General features: G+C 41.4%; 1 protein-coding gene across 1 annotated transcript in view; it reads left to right on the top strand.

The window, feature by feature from the left end:
- sona (sol narae metalloprotease) overlaps positions 1-18,285 on the top strand; it is a 133,030-nt gene that overhangs the window by 66,807 nt on the left and 47,938 nt on the right. Inside the window, exon 2 of the mRNA XM_022834322.2 lies at positions 16,877-17,282. Coding sequence (XP_022690057.1) covers positions 16,911-17,282 — 372 coding nt within the window. The 5' untranslated portion in view covers positions 16,877-16,910. The remainder of the gene's footprint in view (positions 1-16,876; positions 17,283-18,285) is intronic.

Genomic DNA, 18,285 nt, shown 5'->3' with positions numbered 1-18,285 from the left:
AAATTCGATTTGTATTTTTGAATGCTTTTTGAAACGCACGGACGATCTTTCATCATCACTCGATGCACATCGCACTACCCACAATAACCACGATCTAGTACCGGGGAACTCGGCTTTTCGGAAGCTCTCCCCCCCCCCCTCTCTCTCTCTCTCTCTCTCTCTCTAACCTTCTCCGACGAAAAACACACGACGCACAGAACAATGTTGCAAAGAGGAAGTGTTATAATGACGTTTTTTTTTTTTTTCTATCGATATCTGCCACTGCTTAATGTGCTGACATGGCCATGTCGACTTTCTTCAATATTAGGCACTATATTGCCATTATCGAACTGTGGTTCTACTCAAAGAAGCGAGCTGCGTGTCAATCTACTGATCAGCTCATCGCCGCGTTGATTCCGAGAGCGCATGGAGCGAGTGTTAAACCAAACGAATAAATGTCAGGGTGACGAGACAGAATGGCTCAGGAAACCTAGTACCATGCAGTGCTTTTTTCTTTTTTAAAAGCACACTTCATGAATGCAACAAGTCTTGCCTTTGCCACTAACAGTTAATTTTTTGCCGGCCACACAACGACAAGGCGATCATATGTGCACAGGTATACCGTGGTTTGCTACTTCTTCCTTGCAATACTTACCGCTTGTACGACGCTTGGACGTCGGTACCAGAGCAAACGACTGTCAAAAATAAATATTTTTATATATTCCATAAGCGGAATCATAAACACTACACACACGTTACTTGTAGAAAACACGGAAGGTTATTTATCGCATAAAACTTGGCGAAAAATGTGATGTTTTTCCACAACTGATCGCATACATTATTATATATGGGCGTCACGTATCTGCACAGACGGTGCCGGCTGTTAGGGTCTGCAGAACCCTACAGTTTTCGCCTGACGTTAGGATCCTTTGTTCTCTAATCGAAAGAACAACAACACACTTACGGATCGATGATTCTCAAAGTTTAAATTCCCGTTAAAAGCCGAGTGATGAATGTCCTTCAATCACTGTCGTATTCAGTATTGTTATAAGCTGTAGTGGCACGTTTGTGTCCCCTTGAGGATGCGGTAACAACATGTCTGTCTGCTAAACTTATGGATATGTGCGATAGTATATGCTCAAGACCAGGCGTAAATACATTGTCACCCGCCTCCTTTTGCTTACTTAGATAACAGCATCAGACATAAGACTCGGAAACATGTACTTAGAAGATCCTATTAATATTTAATCTACGAGCAAATTCCAATCCATCACCTCACATCTCCTAAACTACGTTATAACAAACCAAAAATTCCTCGGTGTTTCCGTTCTACAAAATTAGCGACTTTGTTGCGTTTTATAAAAAAGAAAAAAAATAAAAAATAAAAAAGTGAAGAGGAGAACATACGATGGTATAGTTGTTACTAGAGTCTACACAACCACAATAATGCTCACTGATTGCAGTGAGACTACTCGAATTGCTTTTTGATGGACAGTTGTTGCAACTGGTGCCCTGCAAATGTACATACAACTGGAATTATCCAAACTTTTTAGGTGGTCCAAATGTCAGCCGGCTTCCTTAATTGGTTAATTTAACTAAAGTCGCTGTACAGTGCACGTTCATCTGCACTACCGAGGCATCGGCAAGGTCTCCGTGAAGGGCTTCGCTCTAACTGAAATGCGCGAATCACTAAGGGCATTCATTGGTTATTCCAGCAAACGAAGCGCTACCGCATATTGGCACCTCGTCTTCCCAGAGCTATTTATACGCACAAGTGTTATGTTATCATAATGTAGATATATGTATATGTTGATTTGAATATTGTTCCGTAATATGTGTTATTACTTCATGTTGATAGGTATATCTAGAAAGCAGACCTAATACATGAAGCCATTTTTGCAAGGCAAGCAATACTGAGATCCTTCAATGTGATCAAGTAACGTACGAACTGTTCCAATGATAGTTAGTTAGCACAGAATACATCCTATCACCGGTTTCGATCCTGGCCGACCGTCTTTCGTGTACGCCATCTCAGTTCTGTAGTCATTATAACTATACATTGTACATTATGCATTTTTACCAAGCGAAGATTCAATGCATCTTATTGCCCCCCATCTCCTCCTGTCTATCGATATGCCGTATTTCAAATATCAGCGAGAATACCAGTCACATCCCTGATTCCTTATGCAACCGAATGCCGACTGTCAAATATTGTTCAATTTGTGACCAAAAAAAATAAGTTGGTCCATTAGGCTGGTTGTGACATATTCGAGCGCCGAAGATACGGTTTTAAAATCGGCATTTTTGGTATTCTGGAAGTAAGCCGACAGCGGTGAAATGCTATCTCAACGGAACACTTTCTCACCAAGCGTGTTCCTGCGTTCTGCGGTCCTTGATGCATGGAACAACCCACACCGTAGAGCCTCAGTCGTGCTCAGCTATGTGGAGCTTTGTGAATGCTGTCTAGCTCTGTGAGTACTAGTAGTAATATACTCAGTAATATAGGCTATAATATTAGCAAGGCTAGACAAATACAATTGTTGTATTTTCGGAAGGTTCAAGGTTTCTGTGGCGGTCACATTATATACGTGTCCTTGTGGATACGCTGATATCATAGCAGCAATAGGAACCTAGAGCTTTGATTGCCACTTTTGATAGATAACAACATAAACATTTACGGAAACTGTTAACCACAGAAGGGAAGTTCTTCATGGCCAAATGAGTAGCATTCATTCATAGTTAGCACCTTGCCGATCTTGCAGAAATAAATATACAAAAAAAGGTATAATCACAAAGAAATAACTATTTCAAGCCATTGTAGGACTGTTTGCCCTAAAGGCCTAAGTCAAAATCTTTTCTAAGTAATTCGCAAACTAATTGTAACCCTATAAATGATAAAATATTTTTGGTAAAAATTTGATTGTAAACGAACAAAGTATCGATCTGCTAAGCTAAATCTCTCAAAAAGGTCGAGGTTGATTATTGAATCTATCGTACTCTAGTTATACATACCTCTTTTCTTACTCTCTATAAAATATAAAGGTTTTGGAACATGGCTTTATCGTAAAGATGTCAAAATCCAAATTAGATGAAAACCGACATTGAGAACTTTGAGCCACGTGCTACTGTGTAGCAAAAAAACCGCTTCTAAGAAAAAAATCTTCTAAGAAGATTGTATAATCACAATGGTATAATAAAAGACTATACTCCTTGATCGGCTGAGAAATATCATTCGATATCTGTTCTTACAGGTATACAAAACTACTGAAAATATAAGAGTCAAAAATATACGTCAGCTGAGTGTACATGTACAGTGTGTTCCAAAATAAAAGTAAGTGGTCTCCAAAACGTGACCGCTTTATGTTGCGCCCAAGATAGGATTGAACAGTTTTTAAAGATGAAGCTTTTCTTACACGGTAGGTTTCACAGTGTCTTCTCAACGAAGACGGCGCTAAGTAACTTCGGGTTTCCTATTGTTTTGGGGACGGGCCGATATCGAGTGAAACATACGAAACGACCATACCTGCGGACATTTGTAAACGTCTCTTTTTTTCTACTTCATATAGACAGCACCAGTAACAGCGGCTTCGGTCGCTACGTGCCCTAACGCCGTTGAATCGTATGGGATTCATTCGTATAACATGATAATGGAGTAAGCAGAAGCCGTCGCTCATAAGCCATTTGCGATTGATTCCTAGTGGCTTTTCGTGACTGTTTTCATATCCATCGCAGTCGTCCTATATCTAGATAGGTATGACTGCGCTGTCTCGGACATCACTCCAGTCCCCATCTGTTACTTCCATTTGTTCCGGTACCACAATTCAATCTCGGCACACACAAACCGAAGCTGAATGGCCTTACATCAAAAGAACATAGGGGCATGTGTGAGCCTGCTCTTTTATAGGATCCGTCAGATCCGTCGACTTCAGTAATAATACCGCAAGCATTGTTGCTACTGGCACTACTTTTGAATTGACGATCATCTTCAGTATTCGTCTTCGTCATCGTCCGTTTTCTTCCTCTTTCCGCTATCTCGTACCTCCCCGCTTGATCTTCAGCGTCTCTCCTTAGAGAAGACTTTGGCATGACGCTTCGTAGCGCCGAGCGGCTCGGGTTCGCCAACAAAACAGCCCATATCGGCTACCGAAGGTCATCCAGTCAGCTGGAAGCGACCAGCAATCATGTCTGCATACCTGCGCACATGAGCACATGCAGTCAGATCTAGACTGATACCATACTGAAGTTATAAATAATCGACGTGACGCACACAAATTACGCCGTTTCATTCTGCCAATATTGCTGATCTTTATTCACCAGTAGCTTCGGTGGCTGCACTTTGCTTCTGCAGTAGTAGCAACAACAATAATAGCTACTATCGCAATGTTCCATATTGTCCTGTTGCTGCCGCTGCTGTGTGATAGGAGTCTTGCCTCGCTAATGGATTGATTCTGCTTTTTTCAGTCGTTTAACCAGTCAGTAGACTTACTATTTCAGTTTAAGACGAGGTAGGAACAAGGAAATAGATGCAGGGATAGCTAAAAAACATGCAGTTCAAGGCGGTATTCAAACAAAATCAAAGCGGGATAGTGGTGTCGAATTATGTGGTCATCATTAAGCAGTGGTAACTACACTGGCTCCCCCTTCCCATACCCCTATATGTACACAAAAATTTATGAATTTAGAACATCGCCTCCGCCTTCGTTCGTCTCACCTACCGTCACGCTCAATCCTATCAACCACCCCCTGGCAACACTGCCAGCATCACCCCGATGAGCACTGATCCAGAAAACGCTGCAAGGGCAGAGCGTCAGCAAATTGCAAAAGATCGCGCTGCGACGATCGCTCAACAATGAAGGCAGCGATAGCAAAAGTGGAACTAGCAGCGATGTACTATAATAAGAGAGCGGTTTGCAAGACTGGAAACGAATGAAGATAATGCAATTTAGGAATGGTAGAGTCACGAGGCAATAATTATTTTGTTACAAGCAATTCTGCCTTTCGTAGCCCTGAAGGTTACCATCTACTATACGGAACTTTGCTATGCTTTTCAACTGCAGATGTAATGTTTAAGAGAGTAAGATTAAGGGAAGTGATGTCTATGTCAGAGAAACATTTTGCATTTGGATTACCTGTCCCATCTGCCCTTCGGGCAACGCAATGCAATCCAAGTAAACCAGCAGGAGGGCTTTCATAGGCGGCGACATCTTTTTAGGCTAGTGCCAAAAAAAAATGACTTCCGCAACGATCCTTTGGGTTGCAGTAACGACCCACTCAGACACCCATCCTCATCAAACCAGTCGGAACGTTGACTGATCTATACGCAATGAAACGACAACAGTTAATAGAAATTAACATAAAAGCTTTCGCATCTTCTTCAGCTTCTAAGACCTTTCTCGTCATCTAGCCAATACGCTTTGCGAGTGCTTGTCAGTTGGCCCACTGGCGTTCGAAGATAGGACATTTCATTCCTATATTGACTTTGTAGGCGCTTCTATAAAAAAAAAAGCAGAGTAAGTTTTTGTGTTTATTCAAACTAGCTGTGTTTATTCAAATAACACACCTGTACATCTGCTGGTATGTACATATGTACAAACACTCTGAAGCTATCTATACATTCCTTGTACATATCGGAAATGTCGAATGTAACCTATCGACGATTCAAGTAAATGTTTCTCAGTGAGCAGTCCGACGGCTCATCAGAATATATTTAACCCTGAACTGTTCGGACTTTGTCGATTTAGTTCCATGGAACGGAACTATACAGAGCTTTACGCGCCAGATAAATCAGGTTTTCAATGAAGCTAGTAGACGATATGTCTGCTGCTAGCATGCGCAGTGATCTAAATCGCAGTGGGTGAAATCGGTTGTTCCTGAAAGGGCTGGTGAAAATACCCAACACAGTGCTTGTATTAGGCTTTTTGTACTGATGGACTTCTGTGCGAGAAGGACACGTGGACGATCTCTGTTGAAACGGAGGCAGGGGATCCTGGCAGGGATCCTAAATCAAGTATCGTGAAGGAATGCGATGATATACTAATCTGCGAGTGTGATTTAGCATGTTTTCACTTAAAAAGCTACCACTTGTATTGATCCGTCTGACGGGTCAAATTTTCGAATAGCGTAACCTGAATCTTTCGACGCGCTCTCTCTGCAGTCTTTCATTGATGACAATTTTATGGAAGGGGTACACCTTGTTGTCACAAAAGTTCTGTGAACTGAGACAGCGAAAAGCCGCTAGATTGGCACATTTACCATCCACACAATTATAGATAGAAATCCCGTTGCTAATTAATGCTAGTCTCGTACCCCAGAATTTCATTACGCCGTTCCTTTTAGCTGATTCCGCTTTCGTGATTGTCAGAATGCTTCATTTCAAATAATTCTACCCTTACTCGTATTAAGCTCTAATGATTCGATTACATCCTAAGCGTATCAATAGCATCTGAGTGGTGATTTTTTTTTTTAATAAACTTAACGCGATAGGTATCTTATCTACATGATTCAACCGATAAATATATTTAGCTCATCTTGATTGACCTGGACCTTTGATCAAAGTAATCGTTTTGCTTTACTTGGCACAAACAGAAACTTTTGAAAAACATAAGGATAGAAGCCGGCTTTGTCCTATGATGTGGTCTAAAAACTGCGGCGGGAAATTCAAAGCGAATATCACGAGTTTAGTCTCTAAAAATTAAGCCGTTCCACCTTATGGTTTAGGGCGAAGTGGAGCCATCACTTTTATGTAGGGCATGTTAGTAAAGCACAGCATGAAAAAATCATTTTCTTGAATTTCTCTTCGTTTTACGCGTTTCATAAGCCTTCCGGGTACAGAAAAATCAAAGCAAATTATTGCTCAAAGTGAATTACTTTTTACTCTTTTTGAATAGTTGTTTATGCGCAGTGACACGTACAACCCACATTGTGCAGCATATGTCATTGGCGGGACTGAGCTGTTTAGGGTTTTTTTTTTAGTAAAATCTATTGCCTTTACTAAGCCAACAACGCCGCCTATCAGAGCGTAGCCATTATTTCGCACTCTAGAGACTTAGATGTATCACCGATATTACTATTATTCTATTTATAATAAGTAGTCAACTGCCTCTGTTCGCGCTCAGGTGCTCACTTGCATCGATTACCGTAGCTTCGTGTAGTTTTCGCCACCAGAACGTTTCTCTAACGACGCTGAGAGTCACCCACGCCATTACTACGTACACCATAAACGTGAACAATAGAACCTCAATTACTTCAATGAACCGCTCAGAGGTTTATCACATACCCTCTCGCCCCGTAAACACGACCACATCCACGTTCATCAACGTATCACTACGTTGGGTGCTAGAAGGTTTGGTCTCACGCGGATACCTTCCAACGATAGGCCAATGCGTTCGACGAACAAATCTGTACTGAATTATAATTTCATTAATATATCTATTGCGAAAAGCTCATGCTACCGTTGCTCCTGGTTTAAGCGGGCTATAAGAGCAACATGTGACCATAGAGAAACTTTACTGTAGTGCAATTTATTCGAAAAACGCAGCGTCAAACGCAGCAGAGTTATCTGCTGCGTCTTTGGCCCGCCTTTTTCGAGCTCTCGTGAACGATGTTATCCCCGTTGCTGTGATTACTGCAGTACTGCTGCTAGTGCTAATGTTAGTAAATATTCGTTACATTTTTTTCAGCATTTACCAGCATCGCCGTTGCTGCAATACTTATACGATCAAATACCTCATAGGGGGCGGGGGGTGGGGGTTGAGCACTGCTCAACTTTGCTTGGTTTTCCCCATTGTCCAACGTAGCAGCAATAGTCTTCCTTCATCAGCAATCGCTTTCTTCGCTCAGTGAAGACAGCTTGATGATATCTTCAAGCCAAAGTGGAAGAAATGAAGTCCTTTGATGGGTGCAGGTGTATGAAGTCGCTGTCCGGGCAGCGACAGCGGTAACGGCACCACCGAGGACCACTCCGAAGCCTGCTAGTGTTACAGCATCATTGGATAGCTCCGATGGCTGCGACTCTGGCGCTGGCAAATGTTACCACCGCATGGTAAATCAAAGTTGGATGAACGCATAAACGGACGGGCGGTAAGCTGGCAGGCCAAATCGTTTGATGTTCACCATCCAAAGGCGCCGCCAACGGTCTTTCTTGCTTCGAATCTCGTCGCTTTCTATTTTCATCGGTGGCAATAATCACTGCAACAGCACCAGGAGGCAATGGTCGATGCGCGACGTTCACATAACGGTAACAGTTACTCAGAAGGGAAGAAGACGTAGCAAAAACTCTTGTTCGTCCGTGAAAATTGTTAGCGCTTTCATTGCGCCGCTTCGTCGTGGGCTTTTGCATTTAGCGGCTGCTTTTACTATGCATACGATGGTGGCACAAATAGTAATAATAATATACTTTGTTACCAGCAGTAAGCGAACTGGTATCGATTAGGGTGTAGAGTGTTGAGACGAGCATCGGTGGGAGCCGTTTAGTGCCCCAGCGCCGCCGACTGCCCCTGTGACTTATCTTGCCATCTCTGCGCATTATCACAGCACAACTGAATCATCGACCTCACTATCTCAAGTACAGCAATAACACCCGATCATTGCGAGACCGCAAAAGATCGGTATATATAACGCAACATTAGAGCTGTTTCCGCCGCCGCCGGTTGGGATCTTGCTACTGCATTTTCGTCTGGTCCATTTCCCCGATCCCCCAAATCCCCGGTCACCTGCATCTTGACCAGCCCCCAAAAGTCTCTCGATTCATTCTTGAACTCTGCCAGGCAATTCCTGTGCTTGCGACGCTTCTGACGAGTGCTGTCGGATTCGGACTGTCAAAAACTGTGTGATCATGTGTAGAAATCTCTGCATTGAAGGATATATTCGGTACGCCCGAATAGCACCAATGTTGCGAATATAACACGAGAGAAAATAGGTAGCAGCGGATGGTTAACGCCGAAAAATCGCCGATATTTTTTAGTCATACTGACTTGTTGGATTTTATACACGAACAGCTATCGACGCGATCAGGTCAGCGAAGGCAGTCCTTACCAAATAAAACAGCGAAAGGCGCTAGGATGTTGAAACAATTCATTATATCACTGTATACGTTTAGCATAACATGAATTAGCGATAAACAGACGTGTTTCAATGTGACATTAGCATAGCTGGCGCAGAATAGTTTGAAAATTGTGCAGGACACCGCACTAAATGAAAGAAACTATCAAAACTAAAAAAAAAAATAATTTTTTTTGGCATTTATAAGCTGTGCGACGTTTACCATCTTAGTGAATGGTTCGAATGAAAGCTCATTTAATATTTGGCCTTTTTTTCCCCAAATAGGTCATTTGAACGATACAACTGGGGTAAAGCTTCTTCGCTGAGGAATTACTACTAAACGTACTCTATGATATAGACTTGTGTTAAATTATGTCATAGTATATGATAGCGCAGTATGCTATCACCGTCTAGTCCAATAATCCATAGGTAGCGTACTTGTCTATGAAGTGTTTGGACGAACTTAAATTTCACCGACCAATATAGAAATTTCTCATACTACTCGTATTTAGCCCCTTAGCCTGATGGATACTTTAAACAACGCTAGGGCAGCAACAGTGGATTCTTTCGTAGAACAGGCACACCTGAAAATAAAAAAAGTGTATAGGTATACAACGATAGCTATAGTCGAATTAGGTAAGGTAGTGGTATTCCTAAAAGTAGTCTGAACGACGTCTTTGGATCCGTCTCCACGGTCTACGGAACTGCAAACTACACACACCAGTAGTTCCGTGTCCGGCTAAGCTGAAAGCCCAGTGATATTACTCAAGGGATATCGTATGCATATATTTTCGTAGATCATTATTTATATAGTATATTATTATAATATATACATATTATAAAATTTATCATCACTATTGTAACACAATGGTACGAGCTTTCCGTGTGAGGCTTGTGTTTCATTGGTATTTTAGGCTTCCTAAATACACACTGAGGAAGCATCTTGCCTTCACCTATAGTCAATAAACGAAGCCTTGTTTTGATACTTACTATGCTATTATATATTCCAGTCTAGTAATGCATGAAGGAAAAGTACATTGTACTATAGATTTGCTGCTGCTGTCGCACGTTGTTAACTGGTAACGATAACTGAGCTCGAAAGCATTAAATGTTCCAAGCCTAAAGCGTTTGTTTTTTTTTCTTTTTTGAAAACTATCAAGAATAAGAAGAGAACTATCAAAGATAAGAAAAAATCAAAAGGACCCTTATGTATGTTTTTTTGGACGTGATCGAACGACTAACATCAACTTAGCAAAATCTCTGTTGATCATCGACTATAATTGCCAATACGTTGCAGACGCCGTTGCCTGCATCTTTGACGCTGTATAAACACGACATTCTAGAGCGACGAGACGTCTGTTTATGTATCTTTTCTAGAAGAACCGATTGTCTGCTGCCCATACATAGAAACACGGTTTAAAGAATACAATAAAATCGCCCCATAATGCGACTAGGCAAAACGTATTGCTACTGCTGATGCGGCCCGAGTCACAGAACCATTCTGATTTCAGTTGAAGATCAGCGATTTCACAAAAGGATTAAGCGAGTGACTTTCGGTGACAAGCGTTTCGGGTAGGCCGGATCTAACGTAAGGACATCAGGCCTGCGGTCGTGTCATAATATATTCGTTGTCTATAAAGGCAGACTAGTTAGTCAAGCTCAAATATACGCCCACCCTTTTGACGCAAAAACATTTAATTCAGTAAAGTTAGAAAAACTCTCTGTTGTAAGTTGAGCAAAAATAGACTTACGAATGCAAAGCGTACTTGATGATGGTTGAAAACTTACTTTCAGATACGCCACATGTAATTGTCATCTGATTGATTAATGATCGGATATTACATAGTAATTACCCAAGTATCTAATAGATATATCACTGCTAAATGATTAATTATGGTCTGAAGGCAAACACGAAACGATAGATCGATGCAATCATATGACGGTCATTTTTCGAGATTGTGCACATCTTCGTCGTCGTGCGGTAAATATCGTGGGGTCGAAAGCCTCAATTTCGATGAGCGTAACCGAAACGCAAGCCGGATAGAACTTATTGAAATAAAAATAGCCAAAGCAACAATATGCTGCAACATATGAAACGTTTATTTCGTATTTCTAGACTTATTCGGATCGGACGTGCCTGTAACAACCACGAAACGCACAAACACGTTTAACTCAATTACTGTTCTATATAGAACAGTAATAGAAAGGCAAACATTTCATTTAAATAATCCAAAACAACAGGTAACGTACATTACATCCATATAATTAAATGAAAATACTATAGTAGTATAAATAGTCTGATGTTCTCACTTGTTGTGTAGCTTTTCTCCTTCTTTTGTATAGCTACAGCTTTATATAATATATAATTTTCTGTTGACCAAGTGCTCCTTTATGCATTTGTGATAATAGCAATAATATTAGATTGGTGAAACTGCTCGGTCGTAAGTTAACAGAAACTCTGAATAAGCCTTTGAATAAACTTCTAATTTAAGCTTCAGATAAGAGCGTACTTGAGTTAAAGAAAAGGGGGAGCGATACTAATAAAAAAAACAAATAAATACCAATTCGAAGCTACGTATGGATGGGTGTTTTCTCCTTTGCTGCTCCGAGAGGTCGGATGTTCGCTAACAGGTAAGCGGGCAGACAGCGCTATTGCGCGGAAATATGTTCCGTAACTTCGGTGCGGCAGAGCAAAACGATACCTCTTCATGGACACTTCAATAAGCAACTTTCAGTTGCACGTCCTTTAGCAGCATTGCTGCCGACTGCTTCATCGATATTTAACGAAATATCGGCACTGATGTTGAATTACCAATTATTTTCTATGTTTGCCCTTGAGATCTTCATGTACACGCAGGTCGACAATGTTATTCTCTGTCGGACTTCCTCGCCGACGACCGCTGTATCACTCGGTGACAGTTGTAGACCTTTCCGGTTTGTTTGACTGCGACGATACAGATTTGATTCGACAAATAGACGCCTGCCTTTTGCGCTTAATCCTTGTTGCGGCTGCAGCGGTTCTTGATTGTGAAGGGGACGGTGGTCACAGTGCGCTGATGATGATCGAAATTATACTGGTGTTGTTACTGACGATCATGGTAACCTTTCGACTTCGCAGCGGCGCTTCGGCGTTATACTCGAGCGCGGAGGCATTTGTAAACACGAAGTTTCCCATAGGCCACTTTTAAGGGTCAAGGCGGTCAGCTGCACCAGGCAAACAAAAAGGTAAGAGCGCCTTACTAAAATACCGATGCACGCCCTAGCGCTAATTAATGTTTTACTGTTGCAGTTCTGCGATAGTCCAAGGGAGACTTTTGACAAGTATTGCGTTGGCTAAAAGGTTGAACGTGATGAACGTTTATTAAAATTTAAATGCGGTTTGTTGAAGCCATTTCCGACTTGACCTTAAGGGATTAACAGTGAAGACATTTAGCCATGTCACAACAATACTCTAATATGTTATTTGTGTTTTCTTACACAACTCAACACCCTCGCACTTTTCGAAGACATCTGTTGGGCATTAGTTTATATACGCTCGCCTAAGATGCACAATTATTATCATTGTGATAGAAATATTATAATTTTATCTATTTGCTTTTATCCCTAAAACGTAATCTGGCAAAAGTCGAAAATGTTTTACAATGAAAATGACCCAATGTCCGAGGCGAATTTCGTTTGTGGCACCATTTGTTTTTCTTTTTCTCCCGTGAGATCAACATTGATTTAGTCTTGAAAAAAAAATATGCTCCATTGACAAAAAGAGACAATTAAACACTTGCCGTTTTTGGGGTCATGTTGGTATTAGGATGAACACGGACTCGCTCTCTCCAGACTTAACTACTATCTTATCGTAGCAGCTATCGACGCTACGCCATCCGAAACCGCTTAAACCGTTAACTGTCAGCGCATAGCCCAGCTGCCACTGAAGTCCCCCCCTGTGCTACCGCTGCGCGAACCGGCGGCAAACACTAACAATAACAACAGCTGCCACGTCGTCGACTTACTTGTCTGCTATGTTTGCCAGGGTTGCGTAAAAACCTTCAAGTCGAAGCATTGTTTCAAGCTCGAGCGCACAGTGAAAGACACATGGACGCTTCATAGACAGACGGATAGACAAAAATAGACGACAAACACACACACGAAGTGAGACATGCGCGGAGCGATACATGCGCGGAGCGATACAATCGATTCGCGACTAACTATATGACATAGTAGGGGTGACAAGACTTGAACAAAACCCGTAGACCCTGTAGTGATAACGGCATCGTCCTTTCGCGGCCCCGAATCATCATCGTCGTGGTCGTGGCGGTACGATGAAGAAAACGTCCGTCAGTCGACGAAGTCGTACAATATCGCAGGTAGAAGCCATTCAATCTGCATCTTTTGCCGACATGGCCTCCTACAGCGGTCCAATTTGGCAACTCCTACGTTTGCTTGTTCGCTTCGGAGTAGCAGCTGCTGCAACTGCTGTTCAACGCAGAGCGGCCTGTTGCCATCCGTGTCGCTCTGTCACTCCATCAACGACCCTCTTATTTTTCTCCCCCGCTTACCACCAATAGCTCCATATCAATGCTAAGGAAGAACGCCAGGGTCTACTGCAGACGTTACTGTATAACAATTATATAAAAGCGACTTTGTAATGGCATCGGTGACAGCGATAACGGGTTTTGCATTGGACAATATTTGCGCTTACGATGACATTCGACTTGGACATGCGATTTGCCCTCGTAGGTACCAGACTTATCAAGGCCATTGCCGAAGGAACCAGTCATAGTGCTGCATCGCTGTGGATTCGGTCAAAGTAACGGTTCATTCGACACCGTTCCAAGCCATTGCAGATGGTAGACTAGGTTCTAGATGTTGAAGCTCAAGTGGTTCCTGCATGCTGTCGCAATGTAGCAGTAATTCTCATATCGTAGTAGTAGTAGTAGTCAATAGTGATAATTGTCGGTGACAGTAAATCTGGCCTTAGTTAATCTCGCAGACAATTAAATCAAAACAATTTCGAGCTTCCGTTATAAATGCGCCTGTTAAGGCCAGGCGAGAGTACGGTTTGTCCGCAGGATTTCGTTCAGGGAAGCAGCGCAGTATGGATTGTCGGGTGGTCAAGATAAATGTTTTGTGTGCAAATGAATCACTGATGGCGAGGAAAGTCATCAGGCAACAGAACAGGACACAATGGCTCCTGAAGATTTAATGGAGTCTGGTGTTTCGGGTAGCAACTTCGAACATAAGTATCATATTAGCACATGGTTGATTTTTATAGAGAACATCTTTGATGATATAACAGCATAAGAAACACAACATTAGAAAGAAATGTCGAACAACTGCTAATTTATAATGCCTCAATGACTATCTGGTGAGTCGATGACGGTTTGTGTTTAAAAATATGAGAAATATTTCACTATATTAGATATATCTACATTGATGATTTAAACGCGGTTTTTTTATGCGGTAAATATTTTTGTGTAGTCCTCCTGCCCGAGCTTGTTGAAATTTAGTTATGGACACATGGCAGAGACGTATATGTAGCATGTGACACCACAGTCACTACATAACGCTAGCAATGATAAATCATATATATATATATATATATATACGTTTCTACTTTAGCAACACGAAATATACCATTGGATGGTATTAAGCGTGTTAATAAACTAACTTCTCAAGTGATTACTAGTATTATTATTACTAATCAAGTTAGGTAACGCGCGAAAAACAGGGAACATTTGAAAAGTCGAATCAGGCGTCGTCTTACACATTAGTGGTTTCTTATTATAGCTTTTGCTTTTATATGCCTTTTTCAATATCGCTGTTAACTAATGATGATAAGGGAAAAGAAGGCATTCGGCCATTACGATGTCCGGTGGCTATCACCGCCTAGCCGTGAATGGGTTCGATGAGGGCGTTTTTCTTCTTTTTTTTTTGATATCTATATATATATACATATGTTAGTCACTTCTTACAGAATGTGTTTTAGATAGTAAAATCGCTAAAAAACAATGATACACGATCGTAGAAGATCGTAATTGCGACCCAGCCTATTCTCCAGTCCCTGCGACCGTCCGGCGAACGCCAAAAGGAAATTACCTTTCCGGCTAAAAGTGGTACCGTTTCTTTTTTGATTAGCAACTGCTCATGGAAGAGATATATATATATATATATATATATATATATATATATATATAGCTTTTTATGGCTAAAATTAGAGTTATCTACTGAACAACATATCGGCGATTTGTTGAGTTGAAGGCATAAAGTTACTTGAGAACTTTCCGCAATAATTCTGTTCTTTCATTTGGTATCGTTCAAACACCACTGGGGCAGCGAAACACCGACACGAGAATCATTTACGTAAAGCTATAATATATAAAGTGTATTTGCAAGCGATCGAGAATTTTGACAGGACTCGATCGCTAGTCAACTTTTTTTTTATCAGAAAGCTTGCCGATATCATAGGACGCGCCCAAAATATTTACCGTCCATCCTGATACACGTTCGATACGAAAGAAGGCAGATCTTTTTTAATTCCGGACGAAAAAATATTATGCTCAGTTAAAGCCTTCCCTAACCCCATTGATGATATTTGAGTGGCACCAAATGCAAGGGCAAAAATGACGCTTGGTCAGTTTAAATTCTTTATTGTTTTTTTCTAATCACCGCTAGTTATTTTTAGGTAGTAAAGAAAGTAGCAGACTCGTTTATTGACTCCTATGCCCTCATCCTGTTCATCGACGCAGCAGATCGTAGACAATCGTATATTTGCCCACATATTTGCCGAAGTAATATTTGCCATGTAATTTTTTTTCTCACACATTTTACTGTTTATTGCTGAAACGAAGATCAGCCTTCCGTGATAGCATTAAAAAAAGTGCTTTGTGTCGTAACTCTATCACTTCCTCAAGAGTTGACCCTAGGCCGTATGTACCAGCTATTATTATCATAACAATGTGTGTAACAATCGAAGTTCGAAATTCGGTACGTTACGTGAATTACCGTGCCAGTCGAAAACTACCCATAGCTATCAACAAGTACCAAACAGACGACATATGGATCGTGGAGGTCAACCGATGGCTGCCGCGAACACCTATGCACACAGACGTTCCTTGTATCAACGCGTTCTGCATCGACCGTTTTACGCTTGATGCATAGAACGTTTATACTACTAACTTGGCGCCTTGCATGAAACTCTGCGAGTTCTGCAGATGAGTTCTAGGCCACTGGCGATTTTGAAGTTTGCTTGACTTAGCATGGGCGAATCAAAACGTTTGCGTAAGAGATACTGTGAAGGCCTTTATATCGTGGACAAACAATATTTCACCGTATGTAAATATATATGGTAACAGATAGTTTCGTACGGGCAGGGACCAGCGATCTCATATAATTCGTAACGGAAGCTTCCGGCGACCAGCTCAAAAGATTGCTATTGACTTGACGTAAGCTTCCTTCGTGGAAAACGCAGTCCTTATATAATGTTATTTGAGCACGAAATATTTTAACATGCCGAGGACACTGAAAACAGACAAGCATAGATATCTGTTAATTTACCCAACTAAGAGATATTTATCTGAGTGATGATTAAAGCGACAATGGTATTAGTGGTAATAGTGGCGACAATTTGTTATTAAGTAAATATTTTAGCAACACTTCTAACATACTTAACCTCTATTAAAGCTATATGTACTGTTTCATGGTATTGGTATGTTCAAATACGCTGTATCAGCAATATCAATTCTTTAGACTTCCGTAAATTGATCTTCATAATCAGGGCAATATTCGTCTAGCGACTATTGAACTAGTCACTAACCTAGTGTTTTTGTTTTTTTCTTTCACTTGTGTTTGTTTGTTTAATTCGTAGGCTCCAAAATAGCGCGTCCTGGGGTCCCGGGACGATGCGCGCCGTCTGCCATCGCCCTAAAAAAAACACTAAGTTATCTAAATCGTACAATAGGACATCATTATCAGAGGGAAAAGCCACTTCAGCAGCGCGTACGACATCCTCCCGGCCGGAGGTCTCATGGAAAGGCCCCAGAGAGCTATCGCACGCTATTCATTATCGAACACGAGAGTCATGGACCCTTTCGGTGGCCAACAGAACTTACAGCAACACGACCATTACCACTACGCATCGCTGGTTATGGCTTATTCTAGTGGTGTGTTGTGGTCCTCCGAGTGCCGCGACCATTGCGGCGGCCTCCGGAAACTTTTACAGAGCAGAAGCAAAAGTGATCCCGTTAGACGTGGCCTCATCAAGTTTACGACAGGTAAGTTGGATGCTATAGTGGATGTACTAGTATGTATCTAAAAATGATAGAAGTGTTTTGTATTCTACAGGGCGCATTTCCATTAAGCTACCCTTCAGTTGCTCAACTACCCAACACACGAGCACTACAGCACTACACTGGAGTTAAACCAGTATAAGATTATGTCTTCTAGCGCTACGCTATACGAAAGAGGAAAGAAAAAACCTCACGTCATATAACGACCCTCTAATAAATGGTTTTCAGTACTTCAAACTGAGAAACGTTTCGCTTCTGTGTGCTTCGTCAACTTTGTGTATTGAACTGAGCTGTTAGGGCGCTGATACCGGCGTTGAAAGTTATGCCTTTTCTATGTGTGTGTCAATATTCAAACAGCACTCAGTGATAGTACCACTAATGTGTGGTAACAACAGATTGTCGAGAGGCTATACCGCGTTGCAGTAACCCATTTCTTGCCGGATCTTACGGCTTACTTCTTGTATATGGTATATCTACTCCGTGATATGCCCGTCACTTTCGCCATTATTTCCATTTTTCAGATGTTGTGATTTCGGTGTAAACTTGCGTTTATCGAATGATCCGTCTACCTAACCTTTTTACGTCAATTAGAAAATCGGCGGTTGTCAAAAAACTGCGTTATTATTTTTGTGTTTGTTCTCAATACAACCAGGTAATGTATGTGCAAGACAGATAAAAAAAAATATTCACAAGTGGTTTACCATTTACAAACAATAGCAGCAGCGAAAAGATCGAAGGTAATTTTAAGTGTACTTGGAACACAGCAAGAACAAATTTCACGGACAAAACACGTTTGAAGCGGAACGCTGGCAAAAAATGTCGGCATGCATACGTTGTTCCGAACTTCCGTGATTTTTTCTTTTGTTTAGCTAATAGCAAATAGGCAAATAGCGAGAAAATTAACACCATAACGATAAGTACCTTGCCTCCATTACGACCCTCTTTTCGGGCGATAATACTACTACTACTACTACTACTACTACTACTA

The sequence above is a fragment of the Varroa jacobsoni genome, unplaced genomic scaffold (assembly GCF_002532875.2).
Source record: "Varroa jacobsoni isolate VJ856 unplaced genomic scaffold, vjacob_1.0 scaffold_59, whole genome shotgun sequence".
Classification (NCBI taxonomy): Eukaryota; Metazoa; Arthropoda; class Arachnida; order Mesostigmata; family Varroidae; genus Varroa; species Varroa jacobsoni.
Note: the sequence above shows the minus strand (reverse complement) of the source record. Positions and strands in the feature narration are given on the sequence as shown.